The sequence below is a fragment of the Pyxicephalus adspersus genome, chromosome 4, assembly GCF_032062135.1.
Source record: "Pyxicephalus adspersus chromosome 4, UCB_Pads_2.0, whole genome shotgun sequence".
Lineage (NCBI taxonomy): Eukaryota > Metazoa > Chordata > Amphibia > Anura > Pyxicephalidae > Pyxicephalus > Pyxicephalus adspersus.
This window is the reverse complement of record NC_092861.1, coordinates 12,686,629-12,712,809: the sequence shown is the minus strand read 5'-3', so window position 1 is coordinate 12,712,809 and position 26,181 is coordinate 12,686,629. Positions and strand designations below refer to the sequence as shown.

The following is a 26,181-nucleotide window of genomic DNA, read 5'->3' as shown; positions in this document are numbered from 1 at the left end:
TTAATAATTTGATCAGCTTTTTTTTTTTTTTTTTTTTTGCACAGGAAACTGAGCCAAAGTAAGCAACTTTATCTGTGAGTTGACTGACATAGATAATGTCATAGATAATGTCATGGATAATGTCTCTGCTTGTACTGGACTTCTGCCAGGCTTACAAGGCTTTGAGACTTCAAGGCTATGAGAGTTTCCAATAAAATGAGTAAAAGTGCATTATCTGTGTCCTAGCAGCTCAAAACTTAGCTGCCACGTTTTTTTTTTTCCAGTAAAACCCATTGTTTTCTTTTCAGTAGCTTATGAATAATTAAATCCTTACATGCTAAGGCTATGTACACACGTGCAATGGTTTTGAATCTGGCGTGTGTTTAGCGCTCGTCGTGGTGGATACGCGGAGGTTGGATGACGAACAATCGTAATGGAAGTGAGGGGGAGAGAGCGCAGCAAGGTGCTGCTCCGTCGTTCTCCCCCTCTCCATAGAGCAGAACAGTGATGTATGTACAGAACTCGTTCATGCATCATGCAGTCATTTATCAATGGAAAGGATCATAAAAGATCCTTTCCAACGACAATTATTTCACATGTGTACATAGCCCAAAGCTTAAGGTTCTTTCATACTCACAGTCGGAAAGCTGCAAGATTGGCCACTGCTGAGCATTTAAGAACAGCAAATCACACCGCAGGTAACAACATTTACACCGCAGCCTCAGCCATGTGCACAAAACAGTTCGCAACTTCTCCCATTCACTTGATTGATAGGTTTAACCCAGTAAGACTGCGGCACGTTGCGTGCCTAAAAAGACCCTTTTTTCCTTTTATGTAATTCTGTATTATTATTATTATTATTATTATTAATATTAAACAATATTTATATAGCACCATTATATTACGCAGCGCTGTACATTAAATAGGGGTTACAAATGACAGACAGATACAGAGAGTGACACAGAAGGAGAGGACCCTGCCCCGAAGAGCTTACAATCCAGTAGGTGGGGAAGTAGTGAGGGTTTAGTAGACAGTAGAAGACAGGCAGGCAAGTTTCAAAAATATGGGTTTTGAGGGCTCTTTTGTATGAACAGAAAGTAGGGGCAAGCCGAATAGGACGAGGAAGACCATTCCAGAGAGTTGGGTCAGCTCTAGAAAAGTCTTGTAGCCGTGCGTGTGATGAGGTTATGAGTGAGGAAGTCATTAGTAGGTCATTGGAGGAGCGGAGAGAGCGGCTAGGGGAGTATTTTTTTTTACCAGCTCAGAGAGGTAAGTGGAACAAGAATTGTGGAGGGATCTGACCTCAAATGTTTCAAATGAGGAAAGGGCCCGGCTCAGAAGAGTTTGAATTTTTACCACGTTCAGTGTTTTTCCATAATAACCTCACTTCCGGTTTCGGTCTTCAGTCTTTACAATAGCAAGTTTCTTTTTTTGACAGTAGTTATCCACCTTGCTGGTCATCTTCTGTTTATTGGTTTTTTTTTTTTTGTCTTAACTTATGTTCACATAATTGTCTTTTCTTGTGAGTCAGTTCGTCTCATAATTAGTCTGATTTATCAAAGCTCTTCAAGACTGAGGAAGACTATAATGGGAGAACCGGAGTGCTCCAGCAAACCTGGAATTGATCTGCTCCAGGATTGAAAACATTTGTCAACTAATAACAAATTATTTTTAAAACAAATCTTATCCAGGTTTGCTGGATCATCCAGGTTCTCCCATAATAGTCTATCTTCTCCAGTCTTAGAGAACTTTATTAGATCAGGCCCTATATGTCTAACATAAGAATTCAGTCTAGTCATCTGGGCTTTTAGTAGAAGGTTGGACTTTTGTTTGTTTTTCTTGCTGTCCAGGGGCTTCTTTTTGTTAACTCCATAGGCTTGAACAGTAGATAGCAGAACCAGGGAATTGATGACATAAGCAGATACAATCTGGTCATAGAGTTACAACTGAACTAAACAAACTGGCAGATGTCAGAGGCTGGAAAGTGATGCCCAGTATTGATCATTGAGATGAGCCAAGGTGAAAATAGAGCGTGTTATTCTTTATTTAGAAACCATGTAGAATTTTCTGATTTGCTGCTTTTTTTGCAAATGAAAATTATATTTTCATTTGATTTAGCCATAAAAGACTGTCTGAGTGGTTCATTTGGCAATCATTCTTTGCCCCGATTCTTTGTGTCTACCAAGTGAGTCCATACAACGGTAATTGTAGAGTATACAATACAGTTCTAGCTATTAGAAAAATGAAAAGTTAAAATTTTGTATACATTCGGGCTGATTTAATAAACGCTCTCTAGGCCTGGAGAGGATACACTTTCATCAGTGAAGCTCAGTGATCCAGCAAACCTGGAATGGATTCCCTAAAAGTAATTTGCTATTTGTTAGCAAATGTTTTCAATCCTGGACCAGATCAATTCCAGGTTTGCTGGCTCAGATTTGCAGGAAATTTAACTGAAGATGCAGATTCCTGCAGATTTGCAGGAAGAATAACCGTCCATTCCATAGACAGGTAAGTAGACTTCTTATAGATATGGTCAATCAATGGAAGAGGGAAAAAAAAATGTGAAGCTGCTGGCCTTTTTGTTAATAAAGAAAAGGTCAGGTTGTGAGAACAGTTCACTATGAGTAGAGGAAACACATTTCCTAGTCCTTGCATCCTAATCCTTAATAGTATTTGGCTTACATTTCAGTGCTTTTATGTACAATCAGTCAAAAAGCAAATCACATTTTTCATGAGTCATGTCCACCATGTCTTTTCAGTATGGACCAGTCTTCACTGTGGTGGCTGCAGGGAACAGACTGACCTTCATCAGTGGAAAAGAAGGAGTCTCCGCTTTCTTCAAATCCAAGCAAGTGAACTTCACTCAAGCTGTGCAGAAACCTGTCCAGCACACAGGTAAATGCCAACAAAGCTGATGATAACAATATTCTGTATGCTTCTCTGGGTCGTACCATCAATTTGCAGAATTTTCAGTTTAAATAAACTAAATACATTCCAGGAGCATCAAACAGAAATTTTCAAAGACTTACAGTTTGTTTTCTTTAGAAAAACCTGTCCCCTTCCAGAATGCTGTGGAGCAGAACCTTTATCTCTAGAAGCCGTGATCTCTTGTAGGAGTCCAACATGCCCTCTTCTGAGTCAGACCTATAAATCTGTAATGAACAAATCTCATACTCCCCACTGATTGAAGAATTGACTGAGATTGAGGAATCTCATCAAACTTCTGCTTTTAGGACATTTCTCCAACACAGAAAGTTTGCTTAGGATGCTCAAGACATTGGTACATTGGTACAGACATTGGACAAACACCAGAACCCAAGATGAGTTCAAGGCCAGCTGACAAGATTTTACAGGCAATATATATAGAAGTAGATTTACAAGTAAGGGAGCCACTACAAGTCTGGATGCTCAGATAAGGTCCAGATATACACGTCAGTATGCTCAGGTCTTACAGGAACCTTTGCCTGGCTGAATGCTTCTTACATTGCTTGCCATTAGGAAGAATGTCACCCTTATATATAAAAGGATCATTGGTGCCAGTTAAACTGACCAGAGGGGCACAAATTGCTCATTGCTCAAGCAATGCAACCTGCAACCTCTGGAAGGAACCTTGGTTGACAAACATTGGGTTAGATACTCTGTATCATAGGACATTTCTGTGAGCTGGACTTAGTGCCTCTCCACACTTATGAATGGGTGATTTATTCTAGGTTCAGTTTGTTCTAGGTCTGGGGACATTTTTTTTAAGTTCCCTGAACCCAGTACAAGTCAAGCAGAATGAAGTTGAACAACATTTTCCTTTCTAACCATTCCGTTAGCATTATAAACATAGCCTGGAAGGCTGTTCTTAAATTACACACCAAGTAGTGCTCCCCTTGGCTGGTTATTATCACAGGTGTCTCCCAGCTGTTTGCCTTTCAATCATCCAAAATTTCTGCATAGGTTTGCAAATGTATCAAATGGTGAAAGTCGAACTTATCAGGTATTCAAACCTCATTCCTATTGTAGTTTATGCTAGGTGCTTCTAACTGAATCAATAGTGGATTTTTCCACCCTCCATGAATGGAAAAGAGGAAGACCAGCAATACTCTGTGTTTCACTGCAACAGTTGAAAAAATTAAAAAGGTTGGAGTTTGGAAAATTTCCACTTCCCGTTATGTCTTGTTTACAGTGAAGGAAGTTAAGGGAAATCTCCTTAATAAGGACAAAGACAGGAACTTGATAGATATTCCGGCTTTTACCCCAATTAATCCAGTGTAAATAAAATTACATTTTAAATGTTCTTTTATAATATTAAGTTTATCTACAATTTTTAGTGGTTTCACTTTCCAGGCAAGTAATTGTTTGTACTATCTACCTTTATCCAATTTGAAAACAGCGTCCATTGCAGAAGAAAGTTTCTACAAGTCACACGATGACATCTTGAAAATGATGACATTTAGGCTGTCACATAATAGGCTGAATGCACATATAACCCGATTGTACAATGAGTTCACCTTACATCTGGACCAACTGAGCCCACAGGGCACCAAGGAACTCCATGACCTGGTGAGGTAAGAGCACCAACCTGAAGTACAAAGAATTATTCACGCGTTCCTGAAGTTTAGAAGAAGTTCAAATGTATCCAAAATTTTGGGACACCCGGGTAGTGTTAGATTAGCGACAAGTAGATTTAGAAGGACTTTTTATATGTAACTAACCAAATAATGTTTATGAGCCAAAAAACACAGATTATAAAAATTTTAATGGCGAGTTAGGAACAAGGTTGATATGCTTCAAGTGGAAATGCAGATGACATATAACTACAGTTTGAGACACTTTTGAGATCTTTTAGAATTTATTGTAGGTGCATTATATCTACAGTTGACCTCCTTTTAACCAACATTTGACCTGTTTTAGCTCTTTTTACATTCCCATAGATTTGTATGGGAAGAGAAGAATTAAACAATTTCCTATTGACCCTTATATACTTTGGAGTTCAGTGAGGAAGTGATGCCATTGATTGATATCGGTGTGACTCCATGCATTTGTGGTCAGTGTAGACAGCCACATTTTTTAAGGGACTCAAGTCCTTGTTTTTGACTTAATTTCTCTCTCCCTAAAGAATAGAAAATGATTAACATGTTGTATGTAATGGTTTTTAGCATTTCCTCATTTTTTAGCATTATAGTTGGTCATGAGGGAGAAGCCATTAAGTAGCCAATGTTAAACCTTTAGACATACTATACATGTTACAGTCCCTGCACATTCAGCTTTACATCTATCAAAATCATGTAATACGAGATCTACTTAAATTCTCCAATTAATGTTTACCTTATCAACAGGCCCTTGCACTACATGCATATAGATCCTAAAGACAATGTATGATCAGATTGTAATGTGCAAAGTGAACCTTACTAAGCATTAGTCCATATTGTACTGTTCTGACTTCATAAAGTAAAATATTTTTGTTAAAAAAGAATTAAGAGAAGCAATACAACCTCCAATTGTCTCTTTCTCATTTTTATTGACAGGCAGGTCATGTACCCCGCTGTGGTGGACACGCTGTTTGGTAAAGGAGTGTGTCCTACTGCCAAAAACACATTAAAGGAATTTGAAGAACATTTCCGCACCTTTGATGAAGGATTTGAGTATGGCTCTCAGCTCCCAGAATGGTTTTTCAAGTAAGGACTTTTAATGTCATTAGTAAGGAGTTAAAATGTTAAATTGTGGAATTCTGCTCCTTGTAGATTTCATCTAACTTACTGTCGGCACACATTGGATTTCATAACACATAGTGCATCATTACTTTGACACAGAGCAGTGGGGAAATTGAAGCAAAGCTAAAGCAACATTGGAGACTGAAGTAGGAGGCAGTTAGGTTTTAAAGTAAATTCTTGACTTCAGACACCTAAAACCATGTGGCTATGCTTGAACCTGGAGGTAGGTGTCTTAGACATGGAACATTAGACTGCGTGATGTGAGTTGCAGGCTTTAATTTTTCCCTACAATCCCTAGGTGGTACTAGTCTAGCCAACAGGGAAGGTTGTAAAGGAGACTCAGACTGATCATACTCTATATAAACTAATTGCTCCTATGGAGGGACTAACATTCGGCAATTGATGTCAGTGCTGGGGTAATGAAAGACATAACAGAAATGCCTGTGCATATGTTGTATGTATTTGAAACAAGCTTTAGGAAGCAGATGAAGAAAAGTGATCTGTGCATAGTTCCTGTGCTCAAGATTTCATCGTCATTGGGGAATCCTAAATAATTTGTGCCACTGGGCCTGATTTAATAAAGCTCTCCAAGGCTGTAGAGTATACACTTTCATCAGTAAAGTTGGAATGTATTTCCTAAAATCATTTGCTATTTGTTAGCAAATGTTTTCAGTCCTGGACCAGACCCGGTCAGTCCTGGCATGCTGGATCATCCAGCTTCACTGATGAAAGTGTATCCTCTCCAGCCTTGGAGAACTTTAATAAATCAAGCCCACTGAAGCAAGAAGTTCGCTGATACCCTGATGATATACCAGCAAATCCATGGAATGGCTATCCTGCAGTCCCTATCCATTCCAGAAATCTATTTATGTTTTGACTTAGTACAAACATCAAGGCTGGATTGTTATCATCCTTATGTAGATGTGTACATTGTACAGCAATTAGACATTAGAATACTAAGATATTGGTTATCATTGTAATAAAAGTGTAATAAAAGCTCAGTAATCTATGAAAATAATGATAAGCTTTATTGTGACTGCTCTTTGGCAAACAAATAAACAGAAACTATCGATATTTTCAGTCGAAGATCTGACATTGAAATTGACATTATTGAAAGTATCCAGCAGTACATAGATAAGTATAATTACAAACTCCGTTAATTCTTTTTAGACATTTATTATTAGTTTGTGGCTCATACAGGGGCCAGGACACTATCTGCATGGAGTTTGCAGGCGTATGCATGGGTTTCCCCCCACATTCCAGAAACATTGTTAGGTTAATTGGTTTCCCCCAAATTGACCTTAGACTCTGGTAATAACATATGACTATGGTAGGGACATTAGATTGTGAGCCCCTTTGAGGGACAGCAAGTGACATGACTATGTAAAGAGCTGCGTAGTATGTTGACGCTATATAAATACCGTATATTAAAAATAATGATACAAGATACTAGCAAAAAAGAAACTTGTTTTGTGTTTTCAAACTGTAATCAGTGCTTGTGTGTTTATTTATTTCTATAATATTTACACTCATTTAGTGATCATTATTTGTTGAACATGGACATGACCTTAGTAGTCTTATAATTTTACCAGCTGTTTATAGCCTAAACTGTTAAAATTGTGTACTCCCCGGCCCCTTTTAGCTGGGCGCACCACCCGGCACTTTTCAGTAACCACCTGGCTGTTTTTGTGTGGTTACTTAAAATTTGGGTCACTATTCACGGGCCACTGCCTTCCTACAGCTTCTTCCCACCCAGCTTCTAGGGAATCTGCTTGTTAAGGTATATTGTGCCATACTTTCCTATCCCCTGTTGGCACTTCCAGACACAGCAGCCAGCAACATGACAAAGGGTAATATTCAGTAGCTCCATCTGATTACTGATCTCCATTTCTCTGTGCTGAAGTTGCTCCCCGCTACCCTTTTACCTATTACATATCAAACATTACAAAGCGAACCTACACTAGATATTATCTCATATTTATGAAGGACAGCATTTCTGCATACCAGAATTATCAGAATTATATGTTTGCATTTATCTTTCTTTGCTTGGTATTATCATTTAATAACTCTATGCTATGGTAAACAAAGCATGATTAGTTTAGGGCATTTGATCATGCAGATCATTATAATGAATACTTATCTATTTCAAATTATGCAATCTATAAAGAGCAGTACTGGCACACACTGTATAACGTGGTCTCTCCTTTCTTTCAGAGATTGGTCTCTGTCCAAGCAGTGGCTACTGAAATTGTTTAAAAACATTGTGGCTAAAGAAGAAGAAAATAAGCCTTCAGAAGACAGTGCTAAGGTAGATCACATCTTGTAGTTATTGGTATTATTAATATTATTAATAATGATAATAAACAGGATTTATATAGTGCCAACATATTATGCAGCGCTGTACAATAAATATTATTTTAAAGTTCATCTACAGCCAAAATAAATCTTTGATTTCAATTTTGGATAGAGTGCTGCAATCTCTGGTTTTTATTGTCTGCATACTTCCTTAGCTGATAATAGCCATTACCTGTTACCTATTTACCCTGTCCTGCCTGTAGTCACCCCCAGGTCACACACTAGGTCCACCGTACTCTGTGACACTCTAATTTTCTAAAAATGGTTGTGGCAAGTTGAATGGTCCCTGCTGCAAGAAGTGAATGAAATGGGTGAGGACCATCTCATAAGGATTAGAAGCTGCTGTGACATTCTTTTTTATTCTAGTGAAAAATAAAATAAAATAATTTATGTTCATCTTTTGCAGGCTCTGCTTCATCATTTGCTGGATAGGCTAAAGGGAAACGACACACATAACTACAGTCTATTGCTGCTGTGGGCATCGCAGGCCAATGCCAACCCTGTAAGTGCAGATGAATGCTAAAATACTATTGTGGAAAAGGAAGTATACCTTTTTTTTTATTTTTGGTTTAAGTTTCAGGTTGTGGCAGCAATCATGCTTGAGTCAGGGGTTTGCTTCCTTCTGCTAGAGATGCTGTTTCTGATAACACAGGTCAACAAAAAATTAGTTTTGATAATCATCCGTTTTCAGTTTTTCCCTAACACACACAGTTCCTGTGTTATGGGTACTATAATAGCTAACATTGTAGGTGCATGTATTTTGTACTAAAACGTAAGCACTATTGAAGTGAATGTTAATACATCTTCAATGTGAAGTAAGGCACACTGTGTTATGGATCCACTGAACAGTGTCAGTTTCTTCAGAAATGCTTAGAGTATGATTTTCTTGTGAACTCTTTATCTGGATTGTCAGGGTACAGCATCCAGCAGTAGTTAGCCATCATACTTTCATTCCAGAAACCTTGGTAGCGGTTTCATTAACTGAATGTCCTAGTGAAAATGTTCTCCTTGTTCGTCACTCACCATACCAAGATTTTACGGGAAGAATTCTAGATGTGAGTACAAGAAAAGTATTTTTAATGACATGCGACAACCCAGTTTCTGGTATGAATCAAGCAGATTCTGAACTCTTTCCTTGTATGCTGCTGAGATTAATTGCTTGAAAACATCATCCTGCAAAACAGACTTGACCTGTGGCCCTATAAATATCACTTCCTTTTTGCAGTGCTTATGTTTGGAAATGTCTCAACAAGGTACTGAAAACCCATGGAGTTTGATTTACCTATGGCCTTTACAAGGTTCTTCATCAAGCCTAACTTGATATGGAGAGGTGGCAGAAATTTTTTATGCGGATCAACCAGAGGCAGAAACTTGACCCTGACCCTGCTTGTTCCGGGGTTATGGGTATCTGTTGGTCTCCCGTAGATCGGCTGTCTCACAGGCATAGGAAGCAGCAATATTTTGTGAATCCTCCTTGCATTCCCATCAGTAAGCCAATAACCTTTAGATCCCCACAGATGTTCCACTGGTGTGTTTTATACTGGATTGCTTCAAGTAGTAACTTCATGTTGTCATAGGACTACTTTAGATTAACGGAATGGGCAATCAGTAAACTTGGTTTGCGTTCAAGCTTGTTTTAGAAGAATCAATGAAGACACACCATTCAGATGGAACATGCTATTGTGACAAACTGTTAAAGATAGCATTTATATCATGACAGTAGCACAGTGAGCCATCACTAGTGAAGAACGTTGTCAAGTTATGATTTAGTTTCTGTAGTGAGTTACAGTTATACCCTTTGCAAGCAAATGCTTGTTTAAGCCTTGAAGCAAGAAGTTCTGCTTTGTCTTTGGAGAGATTTAGATCATGACCGAGATCATTCAGCTCTGCTTGTGTAAAGGTCTCAGGTTCTGAATCTTCATCGGCCAAGTAGTCAGGATCAGATGATTCGGGGTTGCAACTGGCTGCAATTCCAGCACATTCCTCCTTCTACAGAAGCAAGTCCATCATGTGGCGGTACCGGAACTGGCAATGAATCATCATGGGGAACAGGCCTAATTGCAGAATCCAGGCTGGGATATACAATTTTGTGCTTAGTATTACCTGAAAATACACTTTTGTTGACGCAACAAAAATAGCAGTCCATTAGATGGTCTCGCGGTTCTCTCCACACCATCGGGATTGCAAATGGCATTGATGCTTTACGACGATTTAGCCAGTCACGTCATGAATTTCACACAATATATAATTAGCTGCATCACAAAAACTAGACGTGCTAGAGAAAAACTGAACACAGATTTGAAATCAGCATTAAAAATAATACAAAGCCCACATAAAATTATATCTGATGAAAAAGACATGTTGACCTGTGTAATTAGTGATCAAATAATTGGGGTAAAGTTCAACAGCAGGAGTAAAACAAATCACAGATGGAAGCAGAAGCAGGATAATAATTATTGCATGTCCATTCCATAAGGAGAACAACGAGCAGCACAATAGAGAAATCACCAAATCTCACTCCAGACCTGGTGGGAGTAACAGATATACATTACAAGGCTGTACAAATACAGCTGCGTACAACACTCACCAGGAAGTTTGTCTTAGTTTTGTTTGGTTTTATATCGCATTGGTTCAAATGCACTGTAAGGAACATCTCATAATGTATATTTTTTCCAAGCAGTACTCTGTATAATTTTATCTTTTGCCTTGAATTTCATCTAAAAAATAGCAGTCCAGTATATGTGCAGCCTCATACTAAATATCCGCAGTGTGAGATCTAAGTTCCATGTCACCTTAGAATCAAATTGAAGCCCCTGTGCTTTGCCTTCAAATCTCTCTACAGTTCTTGTCCCACTTACCTTTCTGACCTGATAGAAAAATACCCCCACCTCTTCGCACCTCCTAATGACCTACTAATGACTTCCTCACCCATAACCTTATCACATGCACAGCTCCAAGACTTTTCTAGAGCTGCCCCAATTCTCTGGAATGGTCTTCCTCATCCTAATCAGCTTGCTCTTACCTCCTGCTACTTTAAAAGAGCACACAAAACCCATTTTTTTAAACTTGTCTACCCATCTTCTTCTGTCTTCTAAAACCCTCACTACTTCCCATCATTCCATATCTCCGTCCTATTGTGTGATACTTCCCCACCTTAGATTGTAAGCTCTTCAGGGCAGGGTACTCTCCTCCTCCTGTGTCGCTGTCTGTGTCTGTCATTTGCAACCCCTATTAAATATACAGCGCTGCGTAAAATGTTGGTGCCATATAATTACTGTTTATTAATAATAATGACAATAAGATTCTGAAGGCTGCCATGGACAGTAAAGATTGTCTTAGTATGTTCTCTAGATACATCTTTTATATATTAGGCCTTGGCTTTAGTTGTTCCAGTTTATTTTATATATTTTATTTGTAATACTTGTTCAGAATCCCAGCAATTTTTTTTTGTCTTCATTTGTTTATTTTAGATGACATTTTGGGCCCTTGCTTTCATTATTTCGGAGCCAGAGGTTTACGAGAAGGCCATAAGTGAAATTACATCTGTATTTGGAAAAGCAGGTAATTCAGACTTTTCTCTCAAATGTTGACGAGCTATATTATATGTGAATGCCAACTCATTCTGAGCTTCTTTAAGATCAGTCAGCAAGATGGTGTCTGCTGAGTGCCCAACAGCATGTGAAAATTTCCCAGTCCAAGCCATATTGACGAATGCATGTACAACACATGTACATGTTGTCCCCAGGTTGCATACGAGATAGGGACTGTAGATTGTTCTTAAGTTAAATTTGTATGTAAGTCGGAACAGGTACATTATTTTAATAAATGCAATTAGGACAGATGTTTGTCTCATCATATTATTATACAGTATGGTGTCAGTTAATGTATAAAATCCTCACTGTGAGCTAATCACAAACAAACCAGAAAAAAAAACTTTATGGAGCCTAGATTTTCATTAACTTCTGGGGCAGGCTGTGTTTTATATATTCAAAAATAAACAACTGAAGAGTTTGTCTTGGTCATTAAAGAGTTACCAGATGTTACAGATCACCTCAGCTCTTAAGATCACCCACAACCTCAGCTGTTTTTAGCAAAAGACTTCTTCTGCAAGTCATGCAAACCGCCCCCCTCCCCCCATAAAGCTTCCATCCTGCACACGAGCGAGCAGGAAAGCCCCGTTCGTATCTAGGAGTCGTCCGTATGTTGGACGTCCTTAACTCAAGGACTTCCTGTATTCAACAGGAGATACAACACCATCAAGCAAGGAAACAGAAATTTTGTTATAAAATAAAGGTAGTTTATAGTAGTATAATCTACAGGTAGGTTGCAGGTAGTGATTTAGCCTACAAATTTCCCTGAGTACCAGAGTTCTTTAATGGCTCAATGGCTGCCCCAGTGTTTTCAATTGGCATGAATATAAAAGTTGCCATTAGTAATTCTGATATTGGCCACTAGGTGTCAGCGTTCCTCTTTATCTGACTCCTCAGATTCCCAATTTGGAGAAAAGGTTAATTTGTCCTTATGGAATGTTAAACATGGCTTTGCGATTTCCCTTTATCACCAAGGATTTGCGCCTATTTGGAGGAGAGAACAATTATGCTATTTCTAATGAGTACAGTACCTGCACTGCCAAAATAAGGCTTGATGCTGTTAGGAAAATATTTGTGCATGTGTTCCATGGAATTTAGTTAGTCTTTCATCAGACAGCGGAACGCTGGCTATCTTTTATCCTCCAAATTATGTTAATTCTTGCTTGCTAATTAAAGATGAATGGCTAATATTTCCAAAAATGTTCCCCTATCATACAAGCAGCGAGAAGAGTGGTCCTTACGTGTAGCCCTTGCTGTGTCTCGGTTATGGATTCCATATTTTGTTTCAGTGGCTGAATCTTCACAGCGGCAACTCCCTTAAAATTTCTGCATAACTAAATGTTTTTTAGTTTTGGATAAAACAGGAAAGAATCAGAAATCCATTCGAAAATTTAGGGCTTCCATGTCGTAAGATACTTCAGTACCAGCAGTAAGTGAGTGGGTATTCAGCAGACATTGGCACCGTCACAATATAAAGTAAGCAGAAAGCCAGAATAACCAAAATGCAAACATAAATTTACTATTGTTCCATAAAGAGCCAAACTGACCTTTGGGCTCACTCAAGATCTCTTTAGCAAGGCAGTGGTACAAAATATTGCTTTGCGCCAATGCCTTAATAAAGGGGTCCTAAGTGGTCCAGGGGTTATTAATATTACACATTATTTCTATAGCGCTGATATATTACGCATCGCTGTACAAAGTCCATAATCATGTCACTAGCTGTCCCTCAAAGGGGCTCACAATCTAATGTCCCTATCACAGTAATATGTCTTTTTTACAGTCTAAGGCCAATTTTGGGAGAAAGCAAACTAACATAACTTCCTAAGATAACTTGTAAATCTCCTTTTGGTTATTGGATGTGCTGGCTTTCTACATACATCCAAGCTGGGTACATTCACCATCTCTAGTTATTGCAGTGACCACTGTCACTGGCAAAAAGCAATGGGCAATCAACAACTTAGAGTTGTCACCAGAACAAGAGGTGTGGGTAAAGCTTCCAATGTGGATACCTTATGGCGTTGTGTGTTTGGGTGACACCTATGTAAGAGGCGATTCCTTTTCACTTGCTTTTGCATGTCTGAGATGGCCCTGATTTATTAAAGATTCCCCATGCTGGAGAGGATGCACTTTATTTCGTGTAGCTGGGTGATCCTGCAAACATGGAATAGATTACTTCAAAGCCATTTGCTATTTGCTAGCAAACGTTTTGAAATCATGGATCTGGTCCATTCAAGGTTTGCTGGCTCATACAGCTTTACTGATGAAAGTGTATCCTCTCCAGCCTTGGAGGGCTTTAATAAATCGGGTCCTATGTCTTCAACGAGATACAGATGACCTAAAATAAACTGACGGGTTATATCCCCTCTATTTAACCAATAAAGGGTCTGTTTGTAATCAGTCCATTGATACTGTACATTAATCCATAGGTCAGATAACCTATGAAAATAAATTGTAGAGGCACACAGAAGAGAGCTTTCTGTACCATATAGAAAGCTTGCATTGGTTACCAAGTGCAATTTATTTTCTATAGTAAAAATCATGTTTTTTTTGTATTTGCATTTATATCTTTAAAATGGAATAATTGTACATTACCACCTCTTTTTAGAAAGCAATATCTAAACGCCTACTGACTCACTGAAAACAATGCACCCCCTTTGGGGAAGCAGTTGTTAACAGATGGGGGGGGGGTGCACTGAGCCAGGTAAATCTACCTCTAGTGGTTAATCTATGAATCTCTAAAATAGTTTAGATGAGACGACAGTGAAAAGGAACCTGAACAAAGAATTGAGGTGAGGATTCTTGCTTTTAGGAGTAAGGAAGGAATGGGAACCTTGTGGGATGGTTTTGGGGGCGGTGTTGGAAGAGGTGTACGGGTGGGTAAATTTAGATTTTTGCCCAGGGAAGTGTATTTGTATATTTTTGTGTATTTGTATAAGAGTATTGGATTCTCTCTTTTGGCAGGTCAGCAGGATTTAAGTATTACTGAAGAAGATCTGAAGAGACTCCCATTTGTGAAGTCCTGTATCCTTGAGGCCATGCGGCTGAGATCGCCAGGAGCCATTACCAGGAAAGTGGTGAAACCTTTGAAAGTATATGTAGGTATTTATTTCCAAAATTCTTCAATGTGTAAAAACCAATCAGTAGTCTTAGTTTAATGTTCTTAACTTTATACACTCATTTATACTTTTGTACTCTTTGGAAATTAGGCATGAAGACCTGTTGAAAAGGTGTGCAGACCATAAAAAATGTTCTGGCTTGACACTACCATGGATAGATCCCCGAGGTTCACAAATCACAAACACTTAACTAAAAATTTTCAGTTATGTCGCCAGAAAAATATAGAAAATTCAGTGTATAGCTTTTGATGTTGGTTAGCTAAGTCACAAATCCCAATAATTTTTATATGAATAACACAACCTACTATTATAGTAGGGTGGGAACACAGTAGATATATTGTCAATGTTTGTTCTCTTAGAACTTACAATACTGTATAGGGAGATACTTTACTATAGGTTTATTTTTATAATTGGACCATGTCCCCCATGATAAAGTCTGGCTTTCTAAGCAATACATTTCTTATTAGCCCAAGTGGAATTTACAAGATTCGGAATTCACAAGATTCTTCCCCTCCAGTAGACTTCAGTGTTTTTCGATGCAAACTTTAATCAAGATTCTCAAAAGTGGCTGATTTGCCTATGTCCTATTCTTTACCTGCAGCATATTCTCCCTCTCCTTTTCCTGCACTCGGAGCAATGACCTCTCTGCAGAGGTTCAGTATACGTCCTGAGTCAGACCCATAAGTCTTCAATTAACAAAGCTCATGCTCCACATTACTTAGTTATCTTTGACTCTGCAGGGAATGGGGTGGACCACTGCAGAAAGCCCACTGCTTCACTGCACATCATGCTGGTGGAGGACAGGGTGCTATAAAGGACTTTTAGCTGATTATGTTTTAAAGCACCTGAAATATATTTGGCTAACTAAGAGTTGGGCTGGTAATATCTTTCTTAAAGATGAGTCTTTAGCCATGATTCCTGTATTCTCCCTAGTCACTCTAGATATTGTGCTTTCGTGTAAAATCACAAGTTGAAGTGTTTCAATACCCTTGGTACAATCCATTGCTTAATTTTGTCTTTTCTGCAGAATTATGAAATTCCTCCTGGGGACCTGTTGATGTTGTCTCCATACTGGGTTCATCGGGACCCACAATATTTTCCTGAGCCTGAAAAGTTTAAACCAGTAAGTTACCAATTTGGTGCAGTGTTAGTCAAAATATAGCACACATTAGTATGTTTTTTTCACCTTTATATCCCAGGCTGTAAAGCAATGAATTCAAAAATAAAAAGCAGCAGAACTTATAGGGATATCACTGAGCCCTCTCCTATCTGTATTGAAGGCTTCACATCAGAACTGCCTAGCTTTCCATACAGGTCAATGTAAATGCAAACACAGCTTGAAGAATATTGATGCTGCTTAGAAGGAGGTCAGCTGCAATGAGAAGGAGGTCAGCTGCAGTTCAGATGCACCTTCTAGGGAATTCAGAAGAATCTTAAGCTAGTTTCTAGGAGGATCTCAAGCAAGATACATGCATCTGAAAGCATGCTGCATACCCATGGACACATATTAAACCTGGCAGCTTTCACTTTCTGTCCGGGAGACTACATTATCTCTAGGACAGTTAATATTTCCAATAAGGAAACACAATAAAAACACCTATTGTGTAGATAAGGAATAGGCCAGAACCTGACAAATTTTCTATTGCTGTTTGAGTTGGCGAGACGCCATTGGAGATTTTCCTTTCCTTTAATGGTGACAATGTTGTTTCTGGGATGGGAATTGATGGGGTATACTTCAGAAAGCAATAAAAGACTTAAAGAGATTGTAACGCTTCTCTTCTATATCCAAAACGGAATTTCACTTTTAAGTCCATATTCCATTTTGGTAACCAATTGAGTCCCAGGCACTGTTTTAAATTAACACAGGGACTGTAGATCCCAGCTGCCTATAGCTCATGGACCATATCAGCGACAATGGTAGTCCAGCGTTAAGCCCAGCTCGTAGGCCTCTTCTACAGATCACTCCATGGGAGCTCTATGTAAATGAGAATGCAAACATTCTCAATGCCTCCACATTGTATTTACATTTGGAATGATGTGTAGTCACATATATTATCATGACGCTTCCAGTGTGAAGGAAGAGCTGCTATAACTCTATTCAGCCTCTCCCTGCAACAGCAAATCTCTGCTATGATGATCTATTGCTGATTGCTTGCAGTAATATAGTGTGACTAGAGGTGATCTGTTGCTTTAGGGCTGCACGGGAGAGATGTGGGAATCTGACCTCCATTGTCCAGATCCCAATGATGTAAATAAAAGTGGAAAAGAAGTGTGAAGACATCCATAAGCCCAAAAACTTCTGCTGTGATCCGACATCTTGCATGTGCTGTCAGTAGCCCCAGCAGACTCAAGTGACACTTTTTGGCAGTCAGTATCAACAAGGATTCTGTGGAACCTTAGGGTTCCTTGAGCTTTGGATGATTGATCTCCCATGTGATGGTGACCCCGAAGTTTTTGTGGCCACTGGCACTTGGCAGAGTCATAAGCATACATCAAAGCTCTTTTTACCAATCTGTAAGGGGGGAATTCTTTGTAAGGTGTATTTTTTTCCTTTATAATATTATTATTAAACAGGATTTATATAGTGCCAATATATTACACAGCGCTGTACATTAAATAGGGGTTACAAATGACAGACAGATACAGACAGTGACACAAGAGGAGGAGAAGACCCAGCCCCGAAGAGCTTACAATCTAGGAGGTGGGGGAGGTAACACAATAGGGAGGAAAATAATTTCTTTACCTGATCTTTTATGTTTTTAGCAGTTCCTTAAAACCTGAAAATTATATATTGGTTTGAGAAAAGCTGCTCTATGGTATTCTTCTTTGCTTTTTTCCTGGCAGCTACTTGAATGGTAATGGTGGGGAGGGGTAGGAGGAGCATAGCAGCTGGGCCAGTGCAGAGAGTAATTAGACACTCCCAAAATAGAGAGAGGGTTATAACATACATGAAAGGAGGGGTCTTTGCTAGCACATTTAGTTATTATGGAAAAGTCACCTTTTTTGCCAAGTTCTATTGCAAGTTAGAGTTTAAAATTCTCTATGTTTCTGTGTTTTTACTTGGTACAGGGTCTTTTTAAGAATATTTTACAAACTTTTTTCTAAAACAGAAAAAGAAATAATAACTCATTTTTAGTTTGGACCTTCTGCCCTACAGGCCATCGTTTCATGTCTAGAAAGGGAAAGTTGGGATTATTTACTTAAGGCCTCATTGGAAAAACTGTGCTTTCTTCCCACAGGAACGCTGGACACAGTCGATTTTAGAGAAAAATGCTTTTTTGGCTGGATTTATAGCCTTTGGAGGAGGGAAATATCAGTGTCCTGGCAGGTCAGTGTCATGAAAGAGAGCTTGTTACAAAAACTACTTAATTATTGTTTTTGAGTTACATCCCTTCTAAATCTCCATAGATGTGAATATAGTGAAACTCAACTCTACCCAGCTTACCTAGGTTTACAGGGAACATGTCAGGAAAGAAATATGGGAGATGCCATTGCTTGCTTGTGTTGCCGCTTTGTGGCTGTCATCCCAATCATGCTTTCACTACATAGTTTGAGAATTTTTGCAGCCAGTGAAGGGTCTTATAACTGCAATGCACATGTTTCTCTTATGCTGTTTAGGTAGGGTGGAAAAACTATTTATGGGAGTGGCTCAGGTTTAGCCCTCTTTATTTATGGGTCTGAGGATGTCCATATATATATATACTAAAAATATGTATCTGTGTATATACATATAATAAATAGGGATTGCAAATCACAGACAGTGACACAGGAGGAGGAGAGGACCCTACCCCGAAGAGCTTACAATCTAGGAGGTGGGTGGAGTATTAGACAGTAGGAGAGACCCATGTATAAAGAAGGATAAACCTGAGCCACTATATATACTGTGTGTATGTCTGCGGTGTGTGTATATATATATATATATATATATATACACATATATATATTTATAAAAATTCCATGTGTACTTAATGTCTATGAAGTTTAAACTATAGGGTTAGGCACAGTTTTTTTTTCAAATACTGATCAGCAATAATTTACAACCCTCTGTCTAATATTCCATGGGCCACCAAGATAGCTCTGATCCAAACTGACTGTACAATTGCTACCTTCAGTCATGAAAAAAAAATATTTTGGGTATCAGGACATATTAAGAAAATGACGGATCCTAAAATTAAATAAATACATCCTCAGGTGAACATCAACATATGACAATAATATAGCATGTCATTGTGTATTTTGGGAAAGACCAAGTCAAAATGCAGAAGCATTGTGTTACAAATGAAGTACACCCCTACCACTTCTACAGGAGTTAAAAGGGGTAAGTAGCAGCCAGGTGCTGCTTATCAAACGCACTTAAATACCTGATCATTAGTAAGTGTGACCACCTCTATAAAAGTAGAGGTTTTGGCAGTTTGGTGGTGTGGAGTATTTAGTAGGTTTGTGCTAACACAACCCCAAGGACAAAAACTTCTCATACAAACTGTCAGGCACTGTGTTAGAGGAGAAATGACTTTGCCTTGTTTTGAAACCACAGGACCTTGCAGCCATCGAGTCATTGACCTTAAACTTCTCTGTATACAATGTATTCTAGAGTAAAATGTGAGGTCATCTTTGCAACATTTAAAGTTTAGCCAAAATAGGATCTTTGAACAGGACAATGTTACCAATCCAACCAGCGAATCTACAACCAAACAGAAAAAGAATCAAGGAGAAAATACCAACTTCTTCTGGTATAGGTGGTTCTACAAAGTATTAAATCATGGGTTGTACTTAGTTCATTTTGGCTTTTTTTTCTTTAATAAATAATGACACGGCGGAATCTGTTTTGCGTTGTTTTAACACCTGAGGTTAGATTTCAATCATTTTAGAATCTGCTAAGGACCAGATGAACTTTTATGTCTTGATACATAAAACCTTAGAATTGAAAGGAGGTGTACTTTCTTTTTCTCGTAACTGTGTGTGGCAAACATTTCAAAATCAAGCCCTTGGCCATTCGGCCTTGATTGATTAACAGCGTACAAAGACACATCGTGTTGTGCACTTCCAACAGGGACATGTTTGGGGCAGCCCTTTCCTGGTTCAGGATAACTGAAGCCAGCTGCATAAACCATGGTTTAATAAGTTTAGGGTAGGTAATTGCCTGCACAGAGCTCTGATTGATCACTGCAGAGAAGTATTTCAAACTTCAGGGCCTTCTGCACACTTTTATTCACAAAAACACCAACACAAGGTAATCTCTGGGGTTTTCCCTCACCACATCAGAGGATCAGAGTCATCACAGTATGACAGAAAATACACAAATTCAGCCTCCTAGCTTCGTTTCGGTTGGTCCTACAGACCTGAACTTTGGGAGACCTCCTATGCTCTCCCAGCATACAGACTACACATTGCCTGTCTCCCTGAGTCACCTGCTCTTAGGCTGCAACACCTGTTTCAAGGGCAGGTATCCTTTTATTATCATAGGCCAAGTGTTCAGAGCCATTACCAATTTCTGGCCTGGAAATAGGATGGAGATCCTGGCCCACCTATTCCTTCCAGAACACTCCGGGCCTGGATCCCAAATAAAGATCTGCAAATATCCAGCACAATATTTACTTACATCCCTATCTAGGTCTTTTATTCCTCTTTCCAGGCAAGGGTGAGGTATATGATGCCAAATTCCCTCCAAGTACAATTACATTAATTTCACAATAAATATGCATGTAAGTGATTATTTTTATAGCCCTACAGATAAGTGAAAAGTATGGCAAGTATTTAGGAGCATCCATTAGGTTTAGGAAGAAAACACATGTATAAGGTTCTTTTGACATGCTCTGTTGATATATTAGTGTGTGAGTGTTGTGTGTGGTTTATGTTTTGTATAACTGCTCACTACTTGTGTTGCTGATGCCTCCTGTCATCGGGTTATTTATACCTCCTAGTACAGCCATGAGGCGGTGTTTGAAGAACGAAAAGGCCACTTCATGTGCAAACAGCAGCTGATGTCACAGGGCCCCTTATCTCTCCTGCCGCTGACTGAAAGAAGCAATACAACTTTTCCGATGTCTGGCTGGCGCCAGGCCAGGGATTTGTGTCTCTTCTTCTCTTTATCTGCCGCCATTTTACTGATGAGCCAACTTTTTCCTGTGAGAACAGTTGTTTGAGACCTGTATAAGAAAAACCTGTGTATGGATGAGGCTTGTGGTGTGACTGCAAAAGGAAATTTTGTGTTCAAGTTTAAAGTAGCTCTAAGTTATTATTTTTGCAAAGTATTTATATAGTGCTGACATATTATGCAGCGCTGTACAAAGTCCATTGTCATGTCACTAGCTGTCAATCAAAGGCTCACAATCTAATGTCCCTACCATAGTCATATGTCATTAATACAGTCTAAGGCCAATTTGTGAAGGAGGCCAATTACCTGCATGTTTTTTGTATGGAGGAGGAAACCAGAGTACCTGGAGGTAACCCACACAAGCACGGGGAGAACCTGCAAACTCCATGCAGATAGTGTCCTGGCTGAGATTTGAAACTTAGCACTCTGGCCTTTGCAGCACTAGGTCCAACCTCTGAGCCACCATGCTACCCAAATCCAGCCATCCAATCATGGGTAACCAAGGAAATTGTTTTTTTTTTTACATTTCCTTGCACATGAATAGGTGTTCTTTGCAGTGAATTTAAACCATATTTACCAGTCTAAGTGAAAATTCCTTTGCTAGCTTATCATTTATTTTTCTAATTAAACAACCCAAACTCCTTTAGCAAATGAACACCAAGTAGTAAGTAAAGAATTAGATCCCCTATGTGTATAAAATTATATTGCTATAAAATAAGAGGTGACAAACTCACCTTTTTAGCAACCTCTGTCGGTGAGCTTAGTTCAGGTGACATCTATTTGATGACAGTTTGAGACATTTCTAAATACTGTTTACTGATATGAGTATTTGACCTGCAGTGGACTACGTTTGACCAGCCTTTCACCTACTTTAAGTGATTTTTTTATTGCCATAGACGGAAACACAAAACTCACTTGAAACGATCAAAAGCCTTTTACCAGAAACCATAACAGTGACAGCTGGATGCTCATGGTTGTTTATGAGCTACCGTTTTTTTGTCGATCTTGACGTTTTTTTCTAAGTCATTGACCCGAAAAAGTATGTAAATCAAGAGTTTTCATTGGCTGAGTAATCTACTTGAGTATCAGTTTGAGGATAAACAAGACAGCTGCAGGTAAGTAGCATTTTCAGTAGGAGGTAAACATTTTTTGAACATTTTTTTTAAATAAATTTTTCTCAGTGTAGTCAAAATTTAGTCTTCCAATATACTGCAAGTCCTCTATATGTCACTCCGACCTATATTAATGTAGTGCAGCTGGTCTGAGCATTGCTTCTGTGGTGCGTTGTCTGTATTATTTTTAAATGAATATCCAAGGCAGACCACAATAAAGTGAAACTAAACAAACAAAAAACTTCTGTATAGGGTCCCGCACCATCTTGTAATGTGCATTCGTGCCGGCATAGAGAAATCGCCAAGCGCAGCTATCTTCTTTCTTTGTTTTCTGGTTTCTGCCGATGTCACTCACTGCGCAGGTGAGAGGTCTGGTGACATAGCCGATGTAAATTAGAAAAAAAATTCTATTGCGCATGTATGAGATCGGCTTTTTTATCACATGGAAAAAGCCCCTTCTGCGCATGTCAGATCTTGAGCATGCGAAAAATGAGCAGGCAGAGGCCTCTTGGTATGCGTGACATGGGTATCCCAGGGGGCTCTGTGTTCCCATTCTGTCTTTATCACCGCAGCTCATGGTTTAGAATTTATATAAACATTCTGGCCTGTATGTAGTTCTTGAGGCTTGAAGTTGGACACCCCTAGCCTGTATAAAGAAAATGTACCCAAACATTACATCTGTGTCTGAAGGTTTAGTTAGGCAGATAACCAGTGAGATCTAAAATTAAAATAAAATCTCCCTCTCCAATTCTGGTTTTGTCTAGTGGGGCGAGTAATACAGAGGAATATTTACATCATTCCTCAGTTCTGTTGCAGCAGGCACTCCTGCAATGTGCATGAGCCTTCTATATCATCAAGTAGAATGCGGGACCATTGGTCCTATATTGTGCAAGATGATGTCAGCAAGGGGGCGGTCACATGACTGCAAAAGAGGAGCGGCTTTGTCCATTCCAGAACCGGCAAGGAAGAGGCTTGTGGGACCAAGGAATAAGGTACGTAATTCTATTTCATTCCTGCCCTAGAACATTAGATCCTTAATATATTGAGCAAGGGGGCTTTAGAGAGAAATGTCTTTATAAACAGATCAGAGTTTACCTTTCAAAGATCTATGTGTTGTAAATACAATATCATTTTACCAATATATCTTATCCAATATTTTCTAATTATATTCTTTTACTGATAGATTTTACCATTTTGCTAATTAGGAAATTGTTTTCGGGTTGATGCAATGGGTTACTGCACTCCAGCACAGAGAATACAAGCTTCAGCAAAATAAATATTACAATATAGCAGTTATACCACTTTTACAGTAATTTGCGGCTGCAGGGTATAACCCCAAATTCCCCTTTATGTTAATTGTCCTGATCTGGTCTCTGAGCATTCACTTGTACAGCCCAGTTTCAGGAAATATTTGTAGCCAAGCCAGATGTCAAATGCATATTATAATGTTATATCCGTTTTAGCGTACATGGCATTTGAACCATCTGTGTTGCTAATTAAATGGCATGTTTCCACTTTTAATTACTAGAAAGGATCACAATGGACATTTTTATGAAGTTGGCAGAACGGTGGGTACACAATGTGTGTGTCCAGGGACACGCCATCCTGTTCTGTGTAGTTCAGTATTGTGTTTTGCTGATAAAGCTACAGAGGAAGTAAGAAATGCTTTACAGAAAAAGAAGACACATGAGGATAGAGAAAAAAAGAGACAGAACATAAATTGGGAAAAGAGATGAAGGAAAGACTAGCTGGAGGAGGAAAGAAGACACATGGGAAGGCAGGGGGATAAAGGATAAAAGATTCAGGACCTAAATTGGTAAAAGAGATGCAGGAAAAACTAGCGGACAGAGGAAAGAAGACACATGGGAAGGCAGGGGGATAAAGGATAAAAGAGACAGGACCTAAATTGGTAAAAGAGATGCAGGAAAAACTAGCGGACAGAGGAAAGAAGACACATGGGAAGGCAGGGGGATAAAGGATAAAAGAGACAGAACAAAAATTGGGAAAAGAGATGCAGGACAGACTAGCTGGAGGAGGAAAGAAGACACTTGGGAAACCATGGGGATAAAGGATAAAAGAGACAGGACATAAATTGGGAAAAAAGATGTAGGAAAAACTAGCGGACAGAGGAAAGAAGACATAAACATCAAGAAAGGGTTAAATCCATTTCAAATATCTTCCACATTTTCACATAGTCTGTTTCTGTTTTAAGCTTCAGTCTAGTCTTGTAAGGCTGGGGGTCACCATATCTCCTGGGAATTAGGAAGACTGAATAGAATGTCTGATTTGTTTATCTCTGTGTGTAGTGGATGCTGTGATGGTCAAACACAAGTTGTGTGTATTATTTCTCAGGTATAGGCTGTCATGGGAAAAAAAACCTGCTCGGACCATACCAAGCACACAGTATACTTATATTTTAATAATTGAATAGTATAAATGTTGAATATGGTTTGATGTTATAACTTCATGTGCAACCTACCTTTGTAATCTTCAGTGTGTTTAGGTGCACTGCTATGCTAGTAAATGCTAGGGACTTGTAACAAAGGAAAAAAATGTTTTTCAAGTTTAAAAGTACTGTAAATAGACTTAGTTGCCAAGGACAATGTAACTCCTGCATTTACGCAGGAGTTACATTATCTGTGACCACCTAATGCCCAAACAGAATTGTGGTGGACCCAGAAGACATGCCAGGGCAGATGGCGGCTTTGGGGAATGCAGAGGTGACAAGAGCCCGGACCTGTCATTGCTGCAGCATGAATACAAAAAAATAGGTGTGTGCCATAATCGGCAAATATTCTGTCCATACATATAGCGAAAGCTTACCCTACTAAAAAAAAAGGAGAACATCATAAATACTCCAAAAACTATTTTTATTTTTTAGGACCTCGCCAGGTCACTTTCTAAAGTTATTTTAGCAAGATGTAAAGTTGGTGCTGGCGTCACTTAAAACAGAAGCTGGACATCAAAGATGTCACTTATCTACATAAAAATGTGCTTTGAGAAAACCTTGAATGCATCGGCACAGTGCAAAAACCATGGGACTTGGATTTTCTTAAATTTTTTTTTTTTACCAGCCACCTAAAAGGTAAACTGTGTGTAAAGTTTCATCACAGTTTCAGCGTTTCCAAGGCTTGTTTTAGCTCAAGGTTTGGCATATTATTCCTGAAACAGCAGTCATAAATGTATTATGTTATAGTTATAAAGCCAAGTTTACTATATTTGCAGGTTGACTTTGGTCAAATATATTTAAACAAGATTTGTAACTGCAGCCTACAGAGCATGAAAGTGAACACCGTGAAATTTCTTTAGCCAGAGAAATCAGTTCTCCATTGACATACAAATTGACCAAATAGACACCAATTAGTTTATTATTGTGATCAATGAGAAACCTTATCTATTACATCTGACATTAGTTACTTGCTTTAGAGTTCTGATAGCTAGGAGCTGATTTGGTTTATGGCCACCACCGACACTTGAAATAAATGGAAAGGTATTTAAACGCTTTATTTTTACACAGTAGTACATTACACATACAGTAGTAAGTCCACTGTAAAGAACTGATTCTGCTCATTGCCTAGTGTTCCCTCCAGCCTTGTGAAAGTGATACAAATGTCAGGCCAAGGACAGGTCAGATTAATAGCAGCCAAGTTAAAGATGTGCCAAGGTGAGGACTGGGACTACTGTTAGTTTATATTGCCAGAAATGTTTTTGGCTCAACCCAATATATACCACATTCACAAGGATGAAAGAAGTGCTGGAGACATATATCTCTACTTTTCCAGATGTGAAATAGATTGGCCTTTTGGCACATTATATGTAGGCAAAGTGAAGGCTCTCAGTTATAAGACCATGAAGAATTTAAAAATGCTGGGTTCAACCTCAAGTCTTTTTCATTTACCACTATTTATATTTCATATTAAAAAATCTGTAATATAAAGATTGAATGAAAGGTCTTTTAGGTACGTAAATAATATCTTTTATAGATATTTGTACAAAAAGAAAAACAAGTATGAAGTAAAGACTGACAAAAGAAATTTGTATCCAAAAAAGAGACATCAGCTTGATTTACTAAAGGAATTTAGGCTGTTCATTTTACCAAGGTGAATAATTACCTAGCAATGTATAATTCACTGAGCTCACTGAATGTGGAGCTCAAAAATCTAATTTTGTGAAGACAGTCACATGCAAGGAAATGCATGCAAAAAAACAAATGCATAGCACAAGATTGGATGGCCA

At 38.7% G+C, this 26,181-nt stretch overlaps 1 protein-coding gene across 4 annotated transcripts in view; it reads left to right on the top strand.

Annotated features, from left to right (window-relative positions):
- The window catches only part of CYP39A1 (cytochrome P450 family 39 subfamily A member 1), a 41,426-nt gene that overhangs the window by 6,431 nt on the left and 8,814 nt on the right, over nucleotides 1-26,181 (top strand). For all 4 annotated transcript variants that reach the window (XM_072407424.1, XM_072407421.1, XM_072407422.1 and 1 more), the window contains exons 2-10: nucleotides 2,739-2,874; nucleotides 4,358-4,532; nucleotides 5,493-5,642; nucleotides 7,893-7,986; nucleotides 8,440-8,535; nucleotides 11,504-11,594; nucleotides 14,585-14,718; nucleotides 15,767-15,862; nucleotides 17,979-18,067. In XM_072407424.1, the coding sequence (XP_072263525.1) occupies nucleotides 4,408-4,532; nucleotides 5,493-5,642; nucleotides 7,893-7,986; nucleotides 8,440-8,535; nucleotides 11,504-11,594; nucleotides 14,585-14,718; nucleotides 15,767-15,862; nucleotides 17,979-18,067 (875 nt within the window). In that variant the 5' untranslated portion in view covers nucleotides 2,739-2,874; nucleotides 4,358-4,407. The remainder of the gene's footprint in view (nucleotides 1-2,738; nucleotides 2,875-4,357; nucleotides 4,533-5,492; nucleotides 5,643-7,892; nucleotides 7,987-8,439; nucleotides 8,536-11,503; nucleotides 11,595-14,584; nucleotides 14,719-15,766; nucleotides 15,863-17,978; nucleotides 18,068-26,181) is intronic.